The 27,555-nt window shown below is 40.9% G+C and overlaps 1 protein-coding gene across 1 annotated transcript; it reads left to right on the plus strand.

The window, feature by feature from the left end:
• Positions 1-7,808: 7,808 nt before the first annotated feature.
• On the plus strand, positions 7,809-20,661 carry CRABP1 (cellular retinoic acid binding protein 1; the record flags this gene model as incomplete). The annotated part of the gene is made up of 4 exons (XM_082291107.1): positions 7,809-7,878; positions 8,350-8,528; positions 11,232-11,345; positions 20,611-20,661. 4 exons carry the CDS (start codon positions 7,809-7,811, stop codon positions 20,659-20,661), a joined length of 414 nt encoding a protein of 137 aa, XP_082147233.1.
• Between the last annotated feature and the right edge of the window lie 6,894 nt (positions 20,662-27,555).

Below are 27,555 nucleotides of genomic sequence, written 5' to 3' on the forward strand. Positions count from 1 at the left end.
CTCTGCACTAGGTGGTGCTGCTGGGAGAAACTACAGCCTCCTCAGGGAACCAGTACACTTACTGCCATCACCTTTAAAATAAGAGAGGTTCAAAGATATTTTAAAACATAGAGAATTGATTTCCTAGATTCTTAGCTTTTTAGTGGCCTCTTGTAAGGGAGGGTCTCTTGGGAAAAGTGATACAAATGCTGTAGAAAATTACTTATTTGTACTAATGGGTTGCATGAACATGATCTGCTGTTCCTAAGGGACTGAAGCCCATAGTAGTACGCCCCTATATCTCGGCCAGAATTTCTGTTTTTCCAGGATGTATTATACAAGGACCTCGTGGATCTTAAACTCTAAACTTAGAAGCCTAATGACAGCATCTTCTCTTGAGAAATTTGTTCACACTTTCCAAATTTGATTGCTTTCAGCTATTCATCTAAGTATATAGTGAGGGACATAAGTAAAAATATCCAGTTTATAGGGGTGCTGAGTACCCTCTCTTTTGACTGACATTAGTTCAAATAATTTTTAATTCTGACGACTGATGTTCTTTTATTTAGATGCCTCATGATATAGCTTGCTACAAATTTCATCATCCAAGTTTGAAAACTGGCCATAATCACTTAGGTCCCTAGAGATGACCCCTCTAATCTTAATTGGCGAGGAAGTGGCTTGAGTTATCTTGATGCTTTCCAGATAATGTTTAGACAAAGAATGTCTGCATTATTCCTTTTCAGTCTGAAATCTGCAGATCTAGTACTAGGGAGGAAGCCTGGAAAACAATGACCTCCTTGTCAGGGACTTCGGTTTCTGTTGGGAACGGTCACTTGGCCTGTTCAGTTAATAAGCCCCAGAAACCTTCTGAATTAGAAAGAGCAAAGGATGTTAGTTTAGAAGGTCAGAGGGTTAACAGTAGAAGGAGCAGTTGTACTCAAGGTCATTTTCTGAGCAAAGTTTAGCGGGACAAAACAAAGCTGGGAGAAGAATTGATAGGAGTTAGAACACATACGGCTTACATATTTCTAGACCTCATCTTCTCATAGTATAAATCGTTGTGTCTTCTTTGGTACAGTTATAGCTGTTTATATTGGTAAGAACTAGCTCAAATGCTTAGATGTATTATTGCTTCAAAACAGGCTGATGGAAAACCTTTCAAAGACATTTGGAATTTTAAATTGAATTAATGGAAAGGATCCCTATTTCCTGGTTCTAATTTATGTGGAATGCTAAATACTCTATTTTGTTAGGAAAGGGAAAATGAAGTTTCTTCATCTTCTTTTTGTCTGCCAGATGTAGTGGAAAGCTTTTGAATTTAGCACATACACAAAGGTCAGGGCACCAGAGCAAAACCTGCGGTTGTGCAAATGGCATGGCCTCTATAGCTTCAGGACATGGCCCTGTTGGGAGTTCAGTCCAGACCTAAATGAGAATATATTCCTTTGAATTCACTCATTCTTCTTCTGGACATTTGGAAAAAATACCATGGTCCTCTATCCCTGGAGACGAAGATCCTTTAAGAATCTCTAACGACCACACATCAGCTCGGCCCATCTGCCTGAGTAAGTCAATCTTAATAGACCTGCATTGTCTTCAGAGAGCTGACACAGTTTGATTACTTTTCTATTGACAGCTACAGCTTTATTAATGCCTTTTGTTCAAGAAAAGGAGAATTGCTGGTTTCCTGAAAGCCTCTATGAAAATCCCTGGTTTCAAACGTCATGGTAACCCCTTAATGAAAAAGAAGCAACTTTTCTGCATTAGTGATCATAGGGAGCATTTCCAATTTAGCAACCAAACTTCAGCAATGTCACAGCCTGAAGTAGCAAAGCAAGGCTGTGACACCCAGAGCACTGGTCTCACTTTTCCAGCTTTGTTCAGATTTTTGTAGTGACCACATGAGGAAACTACCATACCAGACAAACTACCATACCAGACATAGCTCAAAGGAAAGGCTGGGTTTTAAGAGCTGCTTTATCGACACCTCTATCCTTTGCCTGACTGAAGTGCACATTTGGAGACATCTAATAAATACATCCTATGAGGTATTTCCTTAAAAGTGTCCGATAGGGGAACAGGAACTTTGTTCCTGACTGTTGGACATACCTATGAAAGACTCTTTGGCTTGGAGCTTGCTTGATTTTACTTCCTAGAGATTTATGTAGACCAGTGTGTCCCAATCTCAGGAGCCTAGGAAGCTCCTGTCTCGGATCCTCTACTGTCCTGGCTTAGTCCTTGTTTTAGGCTGCCTGTGATCAAGTGTGGTAACTCGACTGCTTAAAGAGATGTTCATTATCTTGTCTGAAGTGAAGGTATTGTGCTGAAGGGAAGCACCCCCAAAATTAGTCAAATCAATATGAATAGCTTCCTTCAGATAAAGGAAAGGAAAGCTGGGGAGATAGAAAAGGAGGCTAATATCTTATTTGCTAGTTTGTCAAGAACCTATTGGAACTTTTCTGGACCTTCTTCTTTCAGAGAGCCATCCTTGACAAATAATTCCACAAAAAAAAATCCATTAAAACTTGTGTAATGCTCTTCACGGAGGATGACTTTCACCCCAGGCCATAGATTCTGAAATCAATAAATCCTTGTTTAGTTTTTTCTTTCTGAAGTACATTGTTTTGCCCAATAAAACAGAAAGCTCTATTTAATAATGTGAATAGATTTTTTTCTTCCTGTTCATACAATACTGTATTTTAAAATTGGCAGATTGTTAATGTTGCTTCTAAGCTGTTACTTTCTGCCATGTTGCTTTGTCTGAACCAGAGGGGTTTGGGGATTGATGACTCTCTTTCAGCTGCCAAGCCACAGGCAGAATCTGACTTTCAGGAGGCAGCTGGGCAGTTTGGACAGAAGGTAATGTCACTTATGTTCCTTACACTCTCAGTCAATGCTCAAATTCATTGTGTTACAAATGATTAAATGTACATTAAAAGGTCCAGCTACTAAAAATCTATATTGGCTGTTGGTTATTCAATATGGCCCTTCTACAAAATTATTTACCAGTTTTTAAGTCCTTTTCCAAAACAGTGTTCTAAATTAATTTATATTACAGACAGTACATTAGTCTGAGACTGAATGATCTTGATTTTCCTCTTTCCTCATATTTGTGGCTTTATTCTGGTACTAGCCCAGGAAAACACACCCATGAACACCTCTAAAGCGCAGCTCATGGTGACTGTGTTACTAGCATTGCTACTATGCATTGCTGGATCAGGATCAAATTGCTCAGCAATCTGCAGAATTAATGCCCAAGTGAAAAGACAGTCAAACTCGCTTTGTTTTCAGAGTCAGAGTAGCAAATTTTACTTGGTTAAGGAAAAAAATTCTCAGTTTTATTGTATCCTTGTAGCAGATCAGAAGATAGAGCAGGTGGCCAGCTTAAAGCCCGTTTGTGGAACACAGATCAATTAGTTCCCCATGAAAGGGAATATTATAGAGGAGGAATTAAGATTATCATATCTATTTTTTTTTAATGAACAGAAAACTGGCAAACACTTTACTGTTTGCCTCTAACAATGCAAGAATTCATTTACTTTCCTATTAGTTAAGTCTCAGAAACAAAAAGGATAACTTGGCATTGGAAATCCCTCTAACATTTCAGCTTCGGAATAGTCAGTATTCTTTCAATTTGAGAGTTGAAATGAGAGTGCTGTAGCAGATACAATGCAACACTGCAGAAATGCTGTTGATGTTGCATACATTCATATTACATTTCACCTCTTGTCATGCTAGAGGCCCACTGTAAATTAATTTGGCGGATAAATTTACGATGGCAATTTACCTTCCAGTTGTATAATTTATTCAGGTCAGAAATAATTTATTATATTCTCCCTTAAACCAATCTTTTCTTTTTTTTTTTTTTTTCCCTTAGGGTACCACCTTAGTAAATAAAATCTATTGTTTACACGGAGCCCTGTGTGACTTCCCAGTGGTCAGTCAATAACCTCAAGGGGATAGTTTTGGTCACATTACTGGTCACTTATTTGTATAGATGATGGAGTGCCCTGGTCCCATCTGTACTTATATTACTTTCTTTTGTCTTAGGGCACCATTGGAAAGATTAATTAGGTCCATCTGTAGGAAAGGATCAGCCTTAGGGGATTCAGGTAAATAAAATAAATGCCAAGGGGAAGAAGTGCTGAGGGGCATATTTTGAAAATCAAACTGTTTTTCATAACATTAATGGGGAAATTACATGCAGGAGGAGATTGAAAGAAAAGTAAAACTGTCATTTAGTCTGGGTTATTTCAGCATGACCTGATAAACATCATTGCTGCTGCGGTAGGAAAAAGGATCTAGGAAGTGGGCTAAGGTAAAGTCCATGGACAACATTCTCAGCTAATATAAATCAGTATAGCTTTCTGATCTTCACTTTATAACAGTAGAGACTTGAGTCATGTCTGCCAGAGTGGCATTATTTCTGTCCTTCATTTGGGTGATCTGACATGCAGTAAAGTGATCCCAATTCACATTCTGTCTTATTTTTTTTTATTATAACACTGCTATATACCTTATGGGTCTTGCACCACACCTCTGTTTTTCTTCCCTTTAAGCTTCTTTCCATATTTTCTTCCTTATCTTTTCCTTCCCTTTCCTTCAAACAGTTCAGCATGCAAATGAATCTCATAACATTGAGCTAACTGATAGGATCACAGCTTGTAAAATAGAAACTCAGCTCTTACTGACTTTTATATCATTAATATATGCATAATTAATTGGTGTAACTAGTGCATAACCATGTGAAGTTTGTTTCCATTTAAGTTACGTTTCACTGTGTTGCCTTATCAGCCTAAGTGGGGATTTGTGTTCCACCATGCAATGGAATTACAATCCACAATGTTTTCATGAAACACCAAATGGAAAACCAAAAAGACTGTTTTTCTCACTGAGCTTTGGCTGTCTTAATTGAGTTAAATACTAGAGATGTTTTGCTTTTAAACTGTTGGAGTGAAGTTAGGTTGCTTTTGAGTTTGGAGTTTAGCTCATGATGACTTTTAAATTAATTAGTAAAGCCAGAGAAACATGAAGGCTTATTTTTTATAAAAAGAGGAAAAACATAAATTATTTAAGAGAAAAGAGAAGCAGCATGCAGAAAGAATACAAAAAAAGTGTAACTCAAAGGGTAAGAGGGAATGACTGTTGCTGATCAGTTCAACTACTGTGTATACATGAAGAACTGCGGGTGAGAGGGAAGACTGGCTCTGGAAATGCACATGCCTGTGTCCCGCCTGTGCTGGCAGCAGTGGACCCTCGCTCTCAGAGAGGAGCAACTCCTTCTGGGGTTGATCTTTGAGGTCTAATTCTAAATACTTGCTAAATCTGTATCATGCAGTGCTGGAAGGAAACCACCTCTCTATATAAATGAGGTGTGAATCTGGACACTTTGACACAGAGAGGCAGTTAGACACTCTAGAGTGAACTGAGTTTTTGTGTTAGAAGCCGTATTGTAGAGGTGGAACAGTGCCTCATGGTCTTTAGGTAAGATTATAACACAAATAAAAATGTAATTCAGTATCTTTGTATTTAGGGTAAATAGCTCAATGTGCTGCCATTACAGAATGGAGCCTTTATTGTCTGAAGGCACTTCTTTCCAGCCTGATGCACTTTCTAGATGAAGGGTATTTTGAATGCTTCCTTGTGGTCTTCATGGAATAGGTCAATGTCCACAGTCCGACACCTAGAACATGCATCCTCCATCTTAGAAACACTCTCTCAGGTGACATCTGCTGGAATAGTTCTTGTTTGTATGAGTGGGACAGCAAGCGAAAGAACTTAAATGGTCCTTTAAAGAATAAATTGTCCTTCCCTAAAATCTTTTGAGTCAGTTTCTTTTCTCAGGTAGAGAAAGGATTTCCCAACTGGTTTATGCTGTTCATACTCTCTGTCATAGGTAGCTAAGGACTTCCACTGGGCTGCAGGTATATACATTCTGCAGGATTCTGGAAGCAAAGCTGGACCATGGTAGCATGTTTTCAGTTATGCAGTTGGGAAGCTGAAACTGAGGGACTGAGCAGGGTTTTTCTTCAGTGTTTCATAGCAATGTACAGACTTGGTATGTGTTTGTTGGGCCTGCAGCCTTACATTTGAAAGTCTTAAACCTAGTTGCAATAGGAAATTATTTGTGTGTCTTTTTTTTCACAGTGTTTTTCTTTGAGGCAATTTGAAATCTTTAAAGAAAGTTTTTCAGATGGGGACTAATTTATAGTCATTTACTAAAACAACTGAAGAATGCTTTGTGCTCTGGCTTTTGCTTTTGGTTTGTATTGTTCTGTTTCTCTTTTTAGAGAAACCCTGTTATTGAAAACAGATATTCCTCAATGAAATGTTCATTTCCTGGAAAAAAACCCAGATTTTTCATCAAAATATTTCAGTTAAAGAATGATGCCAGGTCTCCAGGGTGTTCTGAAAAGGCAGAAACAAAAATCAGTAGAAAAAGAGTGACAATCAACAGACAAGTACTTGGTTCTGCTCTATGGTTCTTACTCAGGTGAAATTCTTCCTGGAATAAAAAATGAGAGCAAATTTCAGCATAAATAGAATCCTGCCTAACATACTAAAGTAACTCCCAGATCTATTAATTTTCTAGGAGTAAACACATTTTATACATACCTCAAGTAACTTATGTGTTCATTTTACAGAGTCTAACAAGTGAAGAATGGTTGTGAATGTTCCATGAAGTTGTCTCAGCAAAGGTTTTCCTATAATTAAAGTACATCTGGCTCTGTTCTGAGTGGGAAATCACAGGCCTCTGAATGTTTTGAGTATTTCCTTATGCACAACAGCAGCAGAAAAACTCCATGCACCTTAACCTGTCAAATTCTGTTCCACTTTATCATGTGGATAAATCAGCTGCAATAAGGAACTTTAATCTGGCATCTTTGACCTGAAACTGAGGGATTCAAAGCAAAGACAATGAAAATGGTCAGGAAATTGTGAGAGGCTCAGAACAGCACTCAAATCTTTAGCACACTGGTGTTAATTTAAGTGAGTGTGAAATAGCTTGCTGTGTTTCTCCATAAAAGCTTGTGACCGCCATTGGCACTGCTCTTTCTGATGCCAGTTCTGCACCTACATCCTCCTGCTGCCAACAGTGCCACAGAGCACTGAGGGAATGCGTGGCTGTGGCCGGCGAATGCTGTAGGCATCGTGCATCCCTTTGTCCTTCACCCTTCTCAAAGGGGAGACTCGGCTCAGGGGCCGTGACAACTTCCTCACAACAGTTCCCTATCCCAGAAAGGCCTGTGCTCCCTGGCACCCCTTAGACCTGCTAGCTGTCCCAGTGAGCCGTGTTGGGGGTAGGTTGGCAGCTGGGAGAGCCGTGCCTGCGAGGAGACCGGGGCTGAGCTGTAATGGGCTGCTGTGCCTCGGCCCTGCCGTGGTGGGATCAACGCGGAGTGAGCCTGGAGAGAGTGCGCCTGGTTGGATTGCCCTCTGCCTTCTCTGCCTGCCGCTGGGGCTTTTCATCAAGTCCTCACTGTCTGCCTCATTTGTGGGACAAGTGACAATCGGGCTCTCATTCTTGGGCAGCCCCAGAAGGCAGCTGTGGAGGCTGCAAGGCAGGTGGCAAGAAGTGATGGATGGAGAGGGCAGGATGGATGGATGGATGGATGGATGGATGGATGGATGGATGGCCATGACTGGGAGGGGGCCGGCTGTCTAGCGGCGTGGTGCTGGCCCGGGGGAAGGGGTGGGGGGCCGGGTGGGTGTGCCCCGCTCTCCCTGGCGCTGCCGCCGCGGTCCGCCCCACTCACAAGGTGCCTGAGCCGGAGAGCGAGCAGCAGCGCCGCGTCCCCGCCGCCCTCCGCAGCGCCCGCCTCGCCATGCCCAACTTCGCCGGCACTTGGAAGATGAGGAGCAGCGAGAATTTCGACGAGCTACTCAAGGCACTGGGTGAGGCGCGGGGGAGCCGGGCAACGGGCTGTGTCCCGCGGGAGGGGACACGGAGTGGCAGCTGCAGCCGCGCTCCGGTGCCCGGTGTCTCCCGGGAGAGCTCCGTGCGTCAGCCGCGGGCAGGAGAAGCTCCTGCCGGTGCGGGCGATGGCTGAGAGCCGTAACCGGGGAGGGGCGGTCAAGGCACGGCACGGTCCCCGCCTCACCTGCGAGCGCCGGCAGTCCTGCTCCGGGGAGCCGGGCTGCGGCTGGCCCGGCGCTCTCCCGCGGGGATGTCTGAGAGAGCCCGCGTGTGCCGGCCGTGCGGAGCCTGCCGGAGCGCCGCAGCTCCCGAGCGCCGCAGCTGTGCAGTAGGGCTACGCGCGGTGCCCCGGCCTCTCGGCCCGCTCCCCGATCTGCGTGATGCTGGACGAGGTCAGCCCAGGGTACCTCTGGCGACTTCAAGCTCTGTTTCCTCCCCGCTTCGCCCAGGTGTCAATGCCATGCTCAGGAAAGTGGCGGTGGCAGCTGCCTCCAAACCCCATGTGGAGATCCGCCAGGACGGGGACCAGTTCTACATCAAAACTTCCACCACTGTCCGTACCACTGAGATCAACTTCAAAATCGGGGAGAGCTTTGAGGAGGAGACGGTGGATGGACGAAAGTGCAGGGTAGGAGGAGAGCTGGGGCGTGTGTGTGTGTGTGTGTGCGTGACCAAGTTCTTTTTAGACTGGACAGACACATCTGCTGCTCGTGTCCCCAGACAGTGGCATTGCTGCCCTCCACCCTCTTCTTGCCAGAAGAAGGGGGTTCTTGATGGTCACCACTTTTCTTGTCCCTCTTGCAGGATAAAACTGAAATCCGAAGGCAACAGCACATGACAGGTCCCAAAAGCGGAGTTCAAATACCTGGTTGCCAGCTTGGCAGGGTTTAGTTCTGCTCTTTTTGCTTTTCTCTCCCCTGAAGACCTCAGCTGCAGTGAAAACTCTCCCCAGCCTCTGTCCCTGACAGAGGGAAATGATGGGAAATGGTGGAGCGAGAGAGACCTCAAGAGTCAGGATTTAGTGCACAAATCTGACATAGCTTTTGTCCTAGATTGAATCAGATGAGTTCTCAAGCAGGACCACAGACAGTTGGCAGCTTGGGGCTGAAATCCTCTTTCACACCCTTGCAAGTGCATGTGTCCAGTTCACTGATCAGATAGCTCTTTAACAGTATAAGGCAGGCTTTCAGCTGGTATTATACCATCTCCTTGAGCAGAAGTGCATTAGAGGGCATTCACTGGAGTGTTTTGGGCTTGATTCTGCATGTGAGACCCTGCTCCTCTACCTTTGTAACCACTTCTGTGGCCATGGAGGGGGATGTAACTCGGCAGCCTCTGACACCAGGTTCTTGCTGGTGTAGATATGTGGGATCTGAGGTTTGGGGAACTGGGCTGTGGTCATAGCTGCCTTTTGAAAAGCATTATTGAAGGCATGGGTTAGTTATGCTTTCTTTGAGCACATTACTCTCACGCTTATTTTAAAACATATGAGTATATATAAAATTCTTATAAAAGAAGTACAAAGAAAGAGTATCAGAATGTAGTCTCAAATGAGGATCACGTTTTAAAAGTATCCAATGCTGATGAAATAATCTACTTTCCAAAATATAATCTCTCCTAATTCTTTGGTCAGCTTTTGAGACTGTTTGCATCACTAAAAATTCAGAACTTACTGTCTTCAGTGCAATTGCTGTCAACATAAATTTATGAAAAAGGAAGCAGATTCTGGGAGTCAGTGAATATTTAGAACATCCACTTGCTCTCTAGGATGAGTTATCATATATTTAACGGTTTGTTCAGGAAATGCTGCTGGCTTTGTTAATTTATCCTGTTCGGCAAAAGTAGTATTGTAGTGTCTTCATACATAATGCATATACAATAAATGTGACCCGCTTTCTAGAGAAGGATTTATTGCTACAGATGGAAAAACAATAATTATGGCTGTAAGCTATGAAAGTTGGAAAAACCTGAAAGAAATGGGTTTTGTGAAGTAGTAAATTTTTTCCATATGTTGTGAAATTATTTATAGTCCACTCTCAGGAATAAGTTGTACTGCTGTGTGTATATAACCAAGATGTGGCCACAGAGCAGAAACTGACAGATAATAAAATAATACTCCAGAATGTAATTTCCAGTATCTGGCAAAACTGCTGACTGGTGATAGATTTTGATATACTTTATGGGGTGGAGGGTTTTGTACTGCCAACTAATTTGATACGTTGTTCATGCAGACAAAGAGGGAATCATATGTCGTTGTACTTCAAGACACAGCTTCTACAACTGCCATTTGAGCTGGCTTGTTGGCTTATCTATTGTTTTGAAAAATATTTTAAAAGTAAACAGCTAATTTTAAATCAAAGTAAAGGGGTTTTTTCCCTTGGAAAGTCTGGAAAGTGTTAACTTGAATTTAGACATACATATGCATACACATGCATGCATATGTATATGTATATGTGTATGTATATGTATATGTGTATGTATATGTACATGTATATAATCACAGACTAATAAATGTCTCCCCTGTGTCATTATAAAGCAATTACTTGAACATTCATTATAGGGCATACTTCTGCACAGCTGTTCCATTGCACTGTGGAGTAATAGTTCAGTGCTAGAGTGAAAAGCAACAGAGTCAGGGCTTGCCTGTTTGTGAAAGTTAAACAAAATCCTGTAGTTTTGGGTTCTTTTACTTTTCAGTGATTTCATATTCATTATTCAAACACTTTGAAAAATGTCCAAGGGTATTTCAATCTCCAGACTCACAACCTTTAAAAAGTAATGCCACAAACACTTGAATTCTGACAACATTTCTTTAATTTGGCTGTGATTTATTCTAGTTTGTTAGCTCAATATGTTTAATACACAGTTAACTTGGCATGGTGCCATAGAGCAGGAAAGATTGTAAGTGACAAATACTGCATTATTTATGACCACAACATGATATATAGAATTGTTTATGCTCTTACTCTAAGGGGACTTTGTAGTGATAAATAACATGTCAGAACAAATCATATGTCTACAAAGATGCTTGGGAATGTAAGCACTACATTAGCATGTTCCTAAATTACACTCTTCAACATCAAGCATTTGATGGAGACTAAAACATTTGCAATTACTTTGTTATTAATATATACCTCTTTCCAAAATGCCCCATCACACCTTAATTTTTATTTCACCACTTTCCACTGATGACTTTTTTCCTTTGCCTTTATCTATCTCTGTGTTGTTCCTTTAGTGGAGCAATTATTCTCACTATTGCTCATTGTTGTTTCTGTCTCATGCTGCTGGGGACTATAATTAATGTATTTCCTAATGGTTTTCTTGCCTGCAGAGTTTGGCCACTTGGGAGAATGAAAACAAGATCTATTGCAAACAAACTCTTATTGAGGGAGATGGTCCCAAAACATACTGGACTCGAGAACTAGCTAATGATGAGCTGATTTTGGTAAGAACTTTGAACCCACTCAATACATGCACCATATTAACAGGTTTCTTTGTTACCATGTAGCATGAGTTATTATTTTTCCTTACTTAAATTCATCTGGAAGACTACCATTTTCATAATCCTCTACCTTACATTTAATATATTGCTTTTTTCCATTCTTGTTATTATTTTAAGAACAAATGGAGATGTATGCACGTTCTGACTTGCATTTGATTGTTAAAACTTTTACCATACGTGTATGGTAGAATAATCACAAATGGGCCACTTCTACTCTGGAAATTCACAACATCATGAAAGAATTTGCTTGATTTATTGCAGATTTTCTCTGGTGAAAGTGAGATTAAGGCATCTCATTCCTGGAGAATCTTGTTTTTTAGGCATGTGCATAATATTGTTTCTTATCCATGGTCACATGGTATATAGCAGGAAAGATATGCATTAATCTCTCCTAAAAGATACGCTTTAATCTCTCCTGTTTATGAAAAAGATGTAATTTCCTCCCCTATCTCTGCCACCTTCCCCAATTCCCTGATCATCTCCGAGTCAGATTCAGAATTGTCTTCATGAGTTTCTTAGAAATACAGAGATTTGCACATTTGCTGTCAGCCAGCATCCCCCCAGTTGTGTGTGACCTTCCAGCTGGCAGCAGGGTAACTGTGGGCATTCTGAGCAGCATCTCTGCAACTGCCTCGCCGTGCCCGCCATCAATCATGCACGGCTTATTTATTTAGATTGTACTTACTTCTGTTAGAGTTCTCTTCACTGAGTCTTTCCTCAGTAGTCACTCCACATTAATTTACCAGTATCCAGACCTGAGTAAAGACACAGTAGCACAGTTCAGCTCAAGTTCAGAGTCATTTCATTGCACATGTTCTTACTAGTGAATTCCAGATAAATAGTTGATTAGACTGTTATGCCTCATCAGTTTGGGCATGGAAGACAGGCTCCTGGAGTGGAGGGTAAGAAAACATCAAAGCAGGGAGGTTTTATTTTGAACTGTCACACTAACTAAACCTCTGCACTTTAAAAAACTAACAGTGTCCCCAGTGTTTCTCTAAAGCAGATGGAGTTCTGTTTTTAAGATTGCATCTGAAACAGAAACAGGACCCAAACCTAACCAAGTATAAACAAAAAGCTTTTAAAGTGTTAATGTTATTCCAGACATCTTGGAACTGTTCACCCACCCCTTATGAGGACATGTATGCTGTTAGTGAAATCACACTGGTTTCTAATGAATGAATACTCCACTGCTGCATAATTTCTTTTGACTCAACCACTGGAATTCTTTATATTATCACAAAACTATAGGAGGCAAAGTACTTTGATCTATGCTTTGCATCTTTATATGTAATGCAGTGTACAAAATGTATTCTCAACTATAACTTTTCCAGCTTTCTAACAATACATTTCTGTAGTTTATTATTTAAGCAACAAGCTAATGAGGCAGCTGTTAAATAAAGTGCACTGCTCCGAGCAAAGCAAGAAAGCTGCTCATAATACAATTGCCTCCTGCAAGCAGCAATGTGAACTTGCCCTGCTGGGGAAGAATAATGAAGCTGGATAAGAAACCAGAGTGATTCAAAGATTTAAAGCCATCTAACCTTTTTTCTTGTTTAATACAGCCTGTTGAACTTTATTGGATTAATTATTTTTCCAAATAGGATATAAATTAGAACAACTCACTTCTTATTAAAATATTTCCATTTGTAGGAACTCAGAACTTTTGGTAAGTCGATTTAGTGGTTAATTTCCTTGCCATTAAAATACACACATTACTTTTAATTGTATGTGTAGATTCGACTTCCAGTCATTACATATTGTGTATAAAAGAACCTAAATAATATGCCTAAAATTTGTTATTGCAAATACTTCTCTTAACACCACTGATCAAGCCACCTCTTAGAAGAACTTTCTGGTTGTTAAGCTAAACCACTGGAAGACCTTGAGCCTTTCAATGTAAAGAAAGCTTTCACTGAACCATTATTTGAGTGCTTTTTTAACCCTGTCCAATTTATCAATTTCCCTCCTAAACTAAGAAAACCAGCATGGCATGTTTTGCTAGCATTCCAGCACCTGATGTTACAATGATCTCATCTCCCTACTCTTATCTCAAATGATCCTGACTTATATGCAAAGGCCTTGTTAATTCTCTTCTGGTTTCCATTTCCCCACACTGATCCCCTTCCCGTCTGTGGCAAGCTGGAATTACGTTCATTGGTTGCAATGTGTGATTTTACTGTGGCCATTATGAAAATATGGTATTTGTTTCTGAGTGATCCATTGGGATCATTCTCTCTGGGTTTTTTACTATTCAATATGATCGACAGTTTCATTCTCCTACCTCTTTTTTTGAGCATAGTGGCCTCTTTTGCTTTATTAAGTATTATGACAATAGCTGGTCCTCAGGACAAGTATTTTCAAGCCCTCTTGACATTTGATGAGACTGAATGTACAGATCTTTGAAATACATGGGTTCACTATCTGACAGCCAAAATCTCAGCAATGAGGTGTTTCTGGGAGTAATGGTGGTGTGAGATCTCTGGTCCTTTGTAGAAGTTGATATGGCCAAAATTAACCCTTCTGGGAGGCAACGAAAGGTTCTACAGTTTGGAGAGAGACAGAAGGGGATAAGCTACATTTTCTTGTCTGTGGTCCCTAATTTTAAAGCCCTGGAACATTCCTACAGACAACTGGTCTTTAGAAGCTAAACTATTTGAAGGGATTGGCTGAGGTGTGCTCAGCAGCTATAAAAGGGAACAAGGTAGGAATAAGATCCCTTAGTGAGAAGACTCTTTTGATCTCTTGCCTCTCCACTGTGTTTGAGTTTTTCATCACTCCAGTGAACAAAGATTCAACTTAGATTATTTTATTTTATGCTTGGCAAATTTCCTTGGATCTGAGTCTGCAAACCCCCACTTACATCTTACTTCTTCAAAACCAAGATCACAATGAAGAAAAGAAAAAGAGATGTTTATCTTCTCCTTTCTTTCTTCTTCCACCCTCAGAGCTTTCTTAGGGATCTTTAGGACCTGAAATTCATTCTCATTCAGTTTTGCTGCCCATATTGCTTCAAATATTTCAAAATTCCCATCTTCACACTTCTCAAATCTCCCTACCTACCTAAGAAATGTTTTCTGTTCCTTTGCTCTCTCTGATGTGCTTCAGTAAGGCTCTGCTTCTGTTTCTCTATCCAAAGATCTTTCAAGAAGTCTTGAGACTCCTTATTTGCTATTACAAGCATTTTCAGAAGAAATCAAGAAACGTCATACCCTGTTTGAAAGAAGTTGCAAGAAAGAATCTAAACTGTGTTAGACTGAGGCATGAATTGAAGAAAGGCTTGGGGTAACAGGCAGGGGGTAAGGAATTAATTTTACTCTGTTAGTACTGGCTGCATAAATGTTGGAGCTTTGCCACATAATTTTGATCTAATATGCTGCATTACTTCGGGGACCCATTTGTTTATGATATTTTCCTAGTGTAAGGATATATTTTTCTCTCCAACACAGCATATTAAATAAAATGCATTTATTATGCCATATAATAAAAAAAAAATCAGTGTTTAATTGCCATGACTACCACAGAGCTAAAATAGAAACCATATTACTGTTTAATTATCAATCTTTCTTCCATCCTGGCAGAAGAATTCCTTATGTTCTTCAAAGATATTTCCTTGGAGTAAAATGATGGTCTTCCAATTCACATCATGTCCTCTGGTACACAGATGCTGAGAACACACTATTTAGTTACCAAAGGTTTTCTTTACCTTCAGTTGCCTTCAGTTCTCCTTAGCTCCTTGCAGCATGGAGAATGAAATTGCTCTTATTAGTAAATAAATATTTGGCTCATACAATGACAGATGTAGGTCTAAATCCTGTTAGAAAAAGAGTTCTTTCAGCTAAGGAAGGGAAGGAGGATCAAGTTCTGCTTTGGAAAAAAGATGGTCTGAAAACTAGATCTTTGATCTAAAACTAGAGCATTGGAACTTCTTTTATCAGAGCTGTTTAATCTCATCTGATGCACTTGCTGGGATTTGAGTGCTGCATTTTTAGAATTACTGAACAATGTAGATAAAAATTACATGGAATGTGCAAGCAAGAGAGGGTGGAAAGGGTAGTTCCCCACTAAAGTCCACATTTATTTGTCTTGACTGTATCTTTATATTGTACTTTAGGATTGTAATGCATACAGAGAGTCAGAATATCTATATTTACAACTCTACATTCATAACTATACTTGGGTTAGCATTTGAGCAATCAAGATCAGAATATAACACAAAAATATGTATTTCCTTTGCTTGTCTGGAAATTATGATCTGGCATTAAGTGGCTTTTCTTCCCTTTATTCTACTCATAATGTTTTTGTTGTTGCTGTGTGTTTTTGTCAGGGACATTAATGAGCTATCAGTCACTTATGTAAGTCAAAAGAACAAAAGGTCTGCTCTTTGCAAAGTTAAAGGATGCTGCTTACAAATATTGGCTATTCAAATGAGACACATTTATATGCAAACTTTGGGCACGTTGCTGCTTTCACGACTGCTCATGCCTCTATAGATTTAAGTTTAATCTATAACACACAAACGTTAATGTGGATGATTACTAAAGAGGGGCTTTAAAAACAGCCTCTGACCACATTTTACACAGTTCATGTATCACACAGGGGTTCCCAGAATCAATCTTAGCAGGGGTCAAAGATCAGAACATTGGTGAGGATTCAAGCATGGTTTCTATTCTTCATTCCCTCCTCAGAAAAATCATGCTGTAGTTGATTAAAACTGGTGAACTATGGTGCCTAGATGAGCGAGTGAACATTTTTAAAATGATTTTGCTGACTCCTAAAATTAAACATAGTAGATGAGAAGGGTCAATGCAGATTTGGAAAGAGATTTTGCAGTGGAATGCTGAAATGTGTGATGTGCCTACGTGCCTAAGCCTTGTATCGAACAGTGTTAAACTACCTAAGTGTTTAACTTCTCTTTAACTTTTGGAGAGTGGTCTTATATTAAATCAGTTATCAAAAGGAGGGTCTACTCATATCAAGCTCAGAATGAGGGGGTTGCGCTATCGTCATTAGAGCAGCCTTGATAGAAGTTCAGGAGCCTGTAATAATGTATGTGTGTGTGTTGCATGGGCCTAATGCTTTAATTTATTCTTTGCCATGAGCAGATTTACAAGGGGGCTTAGGGATCTACAGCCCCTGCTCACTACTACAGCCTAGTCTGGATTACATCCCAAACAGAGAAAGAAGCCAAAGCCATTTGCATTTTGGTTGCACCCAATCCTGAACATAGCCTTTTGTAATATCACTTGTAGCTTAGATGTCCTCTGTGCACTGGCTTTCAACTATAACTGGGAGATACCATTGTCTCAGATCTCTGTCATTCATTTGCTGCATGACTTTGAGGAAACTGTATAATACAGCAGTGCTCAACCACAAATACTGACATTTAGGGTCCTTGAGAAATAACCTAATTTTGCATGGTCCTGTCAATTGATATCCTGAGGAAAGTGAGGTTGTGTATTGGGTTATTTGCTATTATAAAGTGGGGACTGCACGTTCAGTGACTATGGCCTCATAAGGATCAACCTCTTTCCTAAAATATTATGGGAGTCGGGAGGAGAATGGAAATAGGCAACATGTCTTTGTTGTGAAGATTTATAGCTTTATTCTAGATAACATGGAAGTTTGCTCATGGACAAAGCCTTTTCTGAGGATTCATTTAAGTAATACCTTCTTTTCTCCATCAGTTTGCTGATGGATTCTGTCTTCCTTTTGTAAGTTGCCTCTGCATTTTGAACAGTCATGAGCAGATAAAGGGATTTTTGCACACACTGACAGAAGTGATCTTTCCCAGGTGATTTTTTCAAAGACACTCTTCTTAATTATACTGTGTGCTCCACTTACCACAAAGGCTCCTCAGCAAATGTTTATAAAGAAGACCTTCAAAAAGCAGATTTGCTTCTACAGAAATATATTACTGCCCTGTAATTCTCTTTTAATCTCTCATGATGTCAGTGGTCATCAGATTTTGAGTGAACTGAGAGAGGTCATTTTATTGGATTATCCCCCTGCACAGGGCTTTGTTTGCAGTGTGCTTTTGGACTCTTAGCTACAGATTATGACAAGCTAAGTGAAGACAACAATTCCGTAGTTTGCAGTCATTGCACATTTAAAATCCTATTTTAGATTTAGATAGCAGCCTTGCCTTGTAGCATTTTGTCAGATAAGTGGAACCTTGCCAAGCTGATGAGAAGGTGGTGTTTGAAAATCCTGCATCTTCTCATTACATCTGAATTACAGTTTGGTAGCATTGCTCTTTTTTTTAGTTGCTCTGATGGAACTTCACCACCAAATAGCCAGGATTGCCCACTGTCTTTCATGGAAGTTTGACTGCTTCGGGTCATGGAAATCTTTAAAGTCTGCTTATTGTAACAGGAACTATCACTTCTTTTGAGTCTAGAATTAGAACCATAGATGCTAAACTGCTTTATCCTACCACCGAATACAAGGATTTAAGTGTGAAGGAAAGGGGAATAACAGCCTTTTAACTTGGATCCTCTCCTGACCCTGGGCCCAGCTGTACATTAGACATTTCTGTGAGTTACCACAAGAAAAAGAATGCAACAAGTTTGAACATGTTCCTCTTTGCTTTCTTTAGCAACACTGACTGGAGTTTTATCAACAATGATAGTAAGTTGCAATAAGATAGGGAAACACCTTTTGTGTAAGTCGTGTGCATAACTGTGACAATAAAGCTCTTTATTTATGTGCTTCAATTATATTGTTAATCATCTGAATGTGTATAAGGTATGAAATCTAAGTGCTAAAAAATGCAGCTTATTCCTGAAACAGGACAGAGGCCACATAACCTAAGCTGAGTCTTCAAGGAAAGGATGTCTTGGTTGTTTGAGAAGTGCCCAGTGGTTACATGGTGCTCCAGAATAATTGTAATTGTGCTTTGCATGATTTCTATCTCTTTACAATCTAGATTTAAAGACATTTTTGTGTTAAATTATAGTGGTTTTCCAGACTGTGGGACTGCTGTGTTGCAGAGTCCTTGTGTGTAGCAATTGATTTTTTGGTTGGTTTTTTTTTTTTGGGGGGGTTCCCTGACTATGTCCATGTTTTCTGCACTTGATTTTTGTCTAGAGTAACTTGAATGCAGTCCTTTGCCTGAAATTTTCAAAAGTCCAGAAGTCTATCTGGAGCTGGATGTTGGAAGTACAAAATGAGGAGCCTGTGACCTGTGTCACAAGCAGGCTGAGCTGTGACTCTCTTGAGTGCACAGCGGTCAGTCTCCAGTGCTGGTACTCACCCATACTACTGAGCTTTCCCAGAAAGTCCTATGTCTTTTTTCTTCCTCCACAAATTTTTATCTTTATTTCCACACTCCCACCTATGAATCTTCCAAGGAAGCTGCCAGTCAGACTACACTGATGTCTTAGGAGCAAGCTCTGCCCAGGAGCACTGTCTTAGAACTGGACACAGCAATTTTAGACGTTCAGATCTACAGTGGCTCCCTTGAAGTATGAATCACATCTATTTCAATCTACTCTTCCCTGTAGTGTTCCTTCTCAATACAACTGCTCATCTGTTTTGAGAATAACTGCTGTTGCACAGCTTTAGGGGAAGGAGTTTCTCTCTCAACTTGCCTGAAAGAACAGACATAAATTTATCAGGGAGGTTGCATGAGTTTTGGCAAACAGCTGCTGCAGTCTTTCTCATTAGAATTGGCTGATGTGGCACCCACTCACATCACAAGATGTGGCTGCATGGCTGTGCAGCTCCAACTGTCAGACTGGGGCTGTGCCAGCTCTGGAAGAACACTATACAGGGACTGTTTTACTACTGTTTATGATTTGTGCTGAAATAGCAGCAGGGGACCCAAACCTCACTGTGCTTAGCAGTGCCTGAATGTGAAAGACAATCACTGTCACAGGGACCTTACAGTCTCCACAGACAACCTTGAGCCCTGGATGTCTTGACTCTTACTTCCTTTCTCTGGCAAAGCTCCTGCTGACATAATTTTGCCTTTGTGGATACTTTGGAAATGTTGAAGGAAGCCATAATAAGGGTATTTACAGCTGGTGCTATGGACAGTAGAGAACTATCCACGTCCTTTAATGTTAATTTTCAGATGTATTAATGTATAAGCTAAAAATATGTATTAAGCACTGATGTGATATTGATATGCATAAAACCAAAGTCTGTATATCCAAAATACTAACAGACTTGTCACCCCAACAAAGAGAACAAAATTTAAGCCAGTCAGTTTTAAAGCCAAGTCCTTCCAAAGTGTCGGCCAAAACAGGTGTAGAAAGCATTAAAACAAATAGCCCAGCTGAATTTTCATAACACACTGGGGTAGCTCTTAATGTGTGCTTTTCAGTGAGACCTTGGCAGTGACCACAACCAGACATCCCACCTCAGAGCTTGTTAGTGCTGAGCGCAAAACTGTCTGTCAGGGTAGCTGAACATGAAGTTTCTTGCAGTCTCTATTTCCTCACTCTTGCCCCCATTGTTTCCTTCCTGTTTAATTGCTTAAATTTTAGCCTGCCAGACCTGAAATTACATGCAAACCCTTTGGCTTTCTCAGACAGCTGCCACAACCATTGTCCTGCCTACATGTCCTGATAATCTGTACGGCATTACAGATCCTTATCATCGTTAACAAACTCACTGGTTAAGGTCACAGTGTCCTGAAGGAAGGTTATCATTGACACTGCCCACAGCCCAGCCCAGAAGAGAGGATTTGGTATGCCAGCATGGGGTGTCAGCAGCTTGCAGCAGCATTTTGTTTATAGGCATACATTCTCCTGGTCTTCCTCTTTCCTCCACTGACTTCATTTGCCTGCTTGGATTTATATCTGCAAATATCAAAGAATACCTTTGGAACATGCCATCAGAATTCCACCCTCAGCATTTCTAGTTCAAAGTGCTGCAACTCTTTCTAAATATAACAACAGTACATTCCAAATTCACTTTCTTTTCTCATGTTTATTTATCAATTCATGCCAAGAAACTACAGAAAAAGAGAATCTATGCATCATTTATCATTCTGACGAAATCCATCCTGCCTTGAGAAACAGGTCATTTACGTTGCAGTCCTCTTTCTAAATGTCTTCTTTCTTTACTCTCATCTGTCAAAAGACAGAAGAAAAAATATTTCTGCTGTAGAACCAATTACTTTAGTAAAAATAACACTTTGAAGTGGTGTTAAATGTTTGCTGGTTCTACCTCTTCTGATTGATTTTTATTTCTTTTCCAGACCTTTGGTGCTGATGATGTTGTGTGCACAAGAATTTATGTAAGAGAGTAAAAACATCGATTTACTTGTCATCTGGGATGAAGCGGAGAACTGTGAAAACCCCCAGTATAACGAGTATCTGTGTGTGCTGTTACTAACGTGGTGTTGTATGTGACTGTGTGTGTTATATCTGAACCCAGATCCTCTGTTAAGTGTATTTTGCTTTCATTTTTCATTTCAGACACTATTCCTTTCCACTTTTTTATGCCATCAATTTTCATGTCTGCTTTGTATTTTGTAGTTGTCACTTGCTATGTTCTCCTCAGTTATTAAACTTAGTGGGCATAACTCACAGCCGTTTGGGGGTGTTTTTAATTGAAAACCCAGCAGTGCTTTGGTTAGGACTGAAACACTTTTTACCCTCTGCTGAAGTCAGTGTGTAGTTTCCCTGCCATTGGCAGGTCCTGTGCTGTCAGGGAACACCTCCTAGGGCAACACAAAGGGATGGAGAGCAAGTGGATGGCAAGGCCTTTCACAGAGCTGTTCTCTCGAACCCAGAGCTCTGCTTCTTTCCTTCTTTCTGTATCCTCTCTCCTCCTTTCTCCCCTCTCTTGTCCTCTCTTCCTCCTTGTTGAGGAAAAATTTGTGTATCCTGTGATTGCTGGGACTGTGATTCAGCTGAACCAGATATGACAAGACAAGATCTTTCTCCTCTTTCCTGCAGCATCTCTGAAGAATGCCCAAACTTCCCTGTTGAGACATGCATTATCCAAGTACAAAACCCAGCTGTAACTACAGGACAAATAACATTGTGATCATGATTAATACTTTTTGTCATCACATCCAAGCACCCTCAGGCATGATCAGAGAGCCAGAAGAATCTGACAGACTTTACTTGTTTTGGCCATAAAAAAATATAGCTGAGGTATGCTGCTTTTCTTCTACTTTCTCACCTGTGACAAAGAGGCTTCACTCCCCCTCCATGTTACAACTCTCACTTTTGGTGATTCAACATTTCATTCTTCGAGCAACTAAGTGTTTCACAAACCAGGGCCATAGTTCAAGAATGAAAGAAACACCAAATTTAATGTATTTATTCTGGCTCAGAGTTCTGGCCCCAGCACTATCAAGTATTAGAATCAAGCTGAACAGACATTCCACTAATGAACCAGATAGTCTTCAGTTCTTCAGCCTTCGAAGTATCTGGAGATTGAGACTAGAAGCACTACTTATTTTAGTGCAATACACAAGCTTATCTGACCAGCTTTTATCTTTGCAAGAATAATTTTTCTGCTTCATGTCACACAATCATATAAGATTTTTAAGAGGTTCAGTGTTAGCAGAATATATGCCCTGTTCACTGGATTGTGCTCACTATTCGGAACAGGAAAATAGGACCAAAACTTACCCATCTTGGGACATCCATGACAAATTACTCTGTCTCTTCAGCCCTCACACAGCTATGCAGAGAAATCCCCTTTGACAGGATTGTCAAACTGCCATGAAGAAATCAGCCAGCTGTTCTATTTATTGCAGTGTGGCTACAGAAGCACAAGAGGAGAGAAACATACAAGGTTTTCTGTCTCCTCTGCTCTGACAGGTCATGCTTGCTCTCTCTGCCATCAGCACTCAAGATACCATATTGCAGCTGAAAAGAGGGTTCTTCCACACTCTAACTGTAAGCCAAATCCTATTTCTGAGACCTCAGTTCTATTGGTATCAATCAAATACAGTGCATGTTGGCCCACATTGAGGCAGGGGCCGAAATTAGTTCATTGAGGTTCAGATAGAGCTGAAGAATGAAGTAAGAATGAAACCATGAGAGGGAATGACAGGGATCTATATTTATTTTCTATCTTTTAAGATTCAAATTAAAGTAGTTGGGTGTTTTGTTATAAACAAGTTCCTCATCAGGAGTATCTGGATCTGCTTATGCTATCAGCTGTGCCAAAGGGACTCCACAAAAAAGTGCCAGGCTTTGAGCTAGCTCAAAGCTGCTCAGGGGTGCACACAAAACTGTCCTGCCACATCAAGGCTGAGCAGTAAATAGCACTGTATTGCAGGGCATGTTGGCACAAGTCAGGTTCCAGAGCACCAAGAGCCCATCAACACCACAGAGACTTTGCCTCCACCTCCAAGAAGCGCGTGGTGGATGTGGGGGCTGGTACAAGTTGAGGAGGCAAGTAGTAGAGACAAAGCCAGTGAGTAGCAGGGCTGTTTTGCCATTCCAAGAAAATATGCCACTCTTAGCAATTACCTTTTCCACCTGTGTCTAAAATAGCCCTGATACACAGTTTGTGAGGGTTCAGCAAGGTATTGGCATGAACCTCACACTGTCTAAAGAGAGTGAGTGCTTTTAATGGAAGCAACAACTTCTGTGTTTCATTTCTAGGAAGGCTCAAGCTAATGTGTTGTGCTGCTCAAGCAAATATCCTTCAGAAAACTTTCCCATCAACTGGAAAATACCAAGTCAGGTTTCCATCCAGTTGGCAACTACTATCCAAGTAGTAAAGCACGAGCTATGTAACGAGCTTGTAGGAGTTATGATTAAAAACAGGCTCTGGAGATATGAGCTACCCTGAATAAGTGGGAACTTTCTTCTTCCAGGCTTGAAGCTGTTCCCCAATGCTTCATTTGCAGTCTGGCATGACAGAAGTTCTTTTCTTTAATAATTTCAGTGTGGAAGCTTCACCACTTGATTGACATTTGTGAAGTTATAATAAAGTTACTGGTGCATGGGTAAATTCCTATGAACAGAGACTAGAACTGGTCCAGGGTGTTAGTTTCATGGCTCATTGTTGAAAGTGCAAAGGCCAAATTGCATTTTGTGAGTCCTCTTGGATTTAAAAGCCTTCAAATCTAGGCACTCAAGGATTTGGAGTGAATTTACTGGCCAAAAGCCTTGCAATTGTCTCCTGCCTTTTCTTTTCATTGCTGATATTAAGATCCTTTGGGAACGTGGAAGTTGAATAATGCCGTGGCGGCCAACAGAGACCGTTTTATCGACTTTTTGTGTAAAAAGTCATGAATTCACACTTACCCCCTCCTCCAGATGAGGTGGTGGAAGCAGAGTAGAATTACTGTAGTTTGCATCCACAAAAATTAAGTCTCATGGTGTCTGAGGGTTAAATCATTGCTTAGCAGAATAGGGTCCTGAAAGCTTCAGGTGGCTGCTCTCTGCTCACAGGAGGGAGGGACTTCTCTCAGCAAAGGTGCCAGAACAATGGAGCACGCAATTAGGATTACGTAAGTGGTTTGTTGATTATTTGATAGCATGTGGATGTGTGAAAAGGGCCCCAGGGATTTCACAGATATTGTCTTCCAGATTCAAGTCAAAGAGACACTGTCTGGAACTCTAGATAATCAGCCAAGGACAGAACCGGGCTCACAGTTATGTGTATCAGTGAGGAAGCAGAAGCTTCCCCTCATGCTGCTATGTTCTAACGCTTTGTCACTTGGGCTGGAAACCCTCTGTGGTTCCAAGCACTGACTGGTGACAAACATGGCCCACCTCTGTCTGGATGGCTGCTGACTGACCACTGTATGCATAAGCATCTCCCCCATCTGCAGTTTTGCATGTCCCTGTGCCCTATAAGCCAGACTCCTGAGCTCTGCAGTGCTCAATGCTCATGGCCAAAGGACTTTCTGACAATATAAATGAATGCATGAGGGAACCTTCCTTGTGAGTTTATTACGTGCTACTGTTTATGTTTGAGAGCATTTCTCCACACAAAGACAGCAGAATACAGCCAGCTAAGAAGGTGAGAAGTCTTCCTCCTTGAAGTATAAAGGCTTTGTCTTGCTGTTGCCTGAACAGTCCTTGAATGGATAAGTACAAGTGAGTATTCAGTATTATGCCTGAACACAACTTTCTACAGCTACTTTAGATATCCTATGTAACCAAGATATCTACACGAAGCTGGGTCTTCAGGAGAGCTGTGCCTTTTTTTGGAAAGGCAGCAGTAAACCCGGGACAAAGCCTGAGGGCATCATAACTGAGGTGGATCTGACTGGGCAAGTGACCGCCAGCCTCTGTGCCTGCAGGCTTGGGACTGAACACTGCACAGGCCATGCTGTGGCTGCAATAACCAACTGCTACAGCGAGACAAAGAAAGGGTTATACAGATATCTGCAGCAACTTGGCACTCGGGTAACATTTCACAACAACAAGACTTGCCCACATGAGTGGAACACTAGGATCCAGCGGCCATATTCTCTGCCCTAAGGCAAGAAGGGTTCATTTTAGGATTTTCCTTTGATTTTCCATACTTTATTCTTAAGCTGCTTTCATAAAACATTTATTGTTTTTCTTCAGGAAAAATAAACATCTGAACCAGTAAACAGATCAGACAGTGAAGTAGGATTCAAAATAATCCACTGTGGGAAACTCAAAATATGAAAAAAATTCTCAGCCAGAAATGTGATACTGCATTGAACAGTTCAGTTCATACATATCTGTCCCACAAGCTCTTTTTGTGTGGATCAGAGCTGTCCCATTGCATGCTGTGTGCTCTGCAGACCTAGTGCTGCTTTAGCTCAAGTGATCACTTCTTGCACACTGAGTGCAAAGAGAACTATTTCTGCTGACAGAAAGCCCCAAACCCCACATGGCTGCAGAATCCAGAGTCTTTGAATCTTTTTAAAATACATGCTCTCTGAGCACTTCCATGCCAGAAGTGGAACAACCTGATGCTCCACCAACATGATCTGTGGCAGGCACACAGTTCTTTTGCCATGTTCTCAGAACAAAGAGGAACATGGCAGCTAAACCCTTTTACAGGCTTGATTAAGATTTGCTGTTAGAATTTGCTGTATGGTCAACTCCTGCAACCAGAGAAGAAGGTGGTGAGGCTTGAAATGGTTTCTGCAGCAGACAATACCACAGCCTTCTACCAGACACTGCTCCCTCCTGCACAAACCAGCTGCTCACAAGGAGAGGCAGCTCAGTTGCTGAAGCAGAAAGGATGTGACAGCCTAGGTGAGTGTCTGAACTACGGATTTCTTAAAAGCCCTGCAGATAGGTATCTCAACATTAATCTTCACAGGATATTCCTGTGGAACTGGGGGACTGATTTCATCATAAGTCTGATGAGTTCACAGAAAGTTTTCCAAGGGCTGAAGCTTTCATGTCTAAGTAGCTGCTGCTGCTGGGAGATAAAGGTGCAATTGGAGTGGCAGTGATCTTACAGAATTGCAGACAAGAATAGCTATAGTGGGTCAGTGTAAAGGTCTGCTCTCCTCCAGAATTCAGTGCCTAAGACTCTTCCCTGAGACTCTTGGGAGCCTGCATATCAAAGTTACTTGGAAAGATCTTTTGAGCACTAATATATAGTCCATGTCAGTGCTGAGATTCTGCTGCTTTTAAGAGGTTGATGATTGCTGAAGCTATTGCTTTCTATTTCTCTTGCTGCAGTTGGGAGATTTTTAAAATGTTCCATGTGTGGAAGTTTATGTAGAATTGACACTATGCCATAATGATGTGTAGTCAGTCTGGAATATCTAAATAATGATATTAATTTGCATGATCCTCCATAGGGTGTGCCAGGACATCAGCAATGACTGTAGTGAGAAAGTCCATCTCTGAAGTAAGCACCTAATAACTCTTTTTGCAGGAGTTTTTAACACTGAACTTAGGCATGTGGCAAGGCTAGAGACTGCGAACATATTGCAGTTATTATGGAGCCTGAAGTCCAAGTTCCTTTTAAGGCACGTCACCAGTAATATGTTTTAATCAGAAGTATTTTAGTGAAGTAAATTGGAAGCATCTGGGCCTGACTGGCATCATGTTCTCTCAAGTGTGATTTATTTAATAATTCCTTTAATGAATTTGGTATCAATACTACCTGATGAATAGGAAGAATAAACAGTAAGGATCTGTAATGCTTTCCATTAGTACAAGTTATACAGAAATGTTGCTGTTGTTGATTTTGTTGCAGCAACAAAAGAAATCTTCAAAACAGGTCACAGGGCAGTTATGGGAATGGTCAGAGTCCTGTAAAAGGACCATTTTCAGGTCTTCCTTGCTATTGTTTAAGTAACAGGAGAATTAGTTAATTCACTGATTTACTGCAAACATTTCATCCTGCTGGAAAAATACCTAAGAATATACTCCAGGATTTGGGATGGGGGACACCTTGCAATGTTTCTCCTGACGTCATAGTCAGGGTCCCAAGCAGTATGGACACAAAACTGTGTTTTCAAGAAAGGGAAGAAGGAGGCAAGAGAGGTGTAATGTGTGTTTGTCTGTGTGTGAAATAGCCATCATGTCACAGGACCTGGTTTTCACACAGCTCTAGCAGCCCTAGATAAAGATGAACACAATGCTCTCTTGCTTTTCTTTCAGTTTATTAAAAAGTGACCCATTTTGTTCAAAAGTTATTCACTTCTACCTGACTGAAAGATAGAGATATGGCATGACTGAAAGACCTCCCCCCAGTCTTGGGAAACCGGGCTGAAATACAATGAAAGATGTATGGGTGACACAGTTTTAGTGATAGAAGGAATACAGTACTCTCCTGCAGGTAGGGTGAATGTTCTATGAAATGAACCATTCCATTATTTTCCCAAAGCTTTTTGATTTTACTGTAGGCATTGACATTGTAGCACATGAGATTTTTCATATGAACACAAATAGCTCTTTCCCCTCTCGCCATAGATAGTACTTAGTGTGTTAGTATGTCTGTGGGGAACACTCTGCATTGTATATGAAAGTCTTTAAAGTCTCAAATATAATACTTGGAAGTGTAGAGGGATCTCAGCATAAGGCCCTGAATCTGTTCCAAGGTAGGGAGGAGAAGGAGAGAAAGGAAATGTATAGCTTTTTCTATCACTTTTTTCCTTCTTGATTTTGGCTGAGAAACAAAATTTAAGGAAGGGTTTGGATACTTTGTCATAATTAAAAGCCTGGGTAGAGCTTCTTTGTAGGCTTTTATAACTTACATGTATTTGAACAAATTGCTGTATAGC

Source organism: Coloeus monedula (genome assembly GCF_965178545.1).
Source record: "Coloeus monedula genome assembly, chromosome: 14".
NCBI classification, from domain to species: Eukaryota; Metazoa; Chordata; class Aves; order Passeriformes; family Corvidae; genus Coloeus; species Coloeus monedula.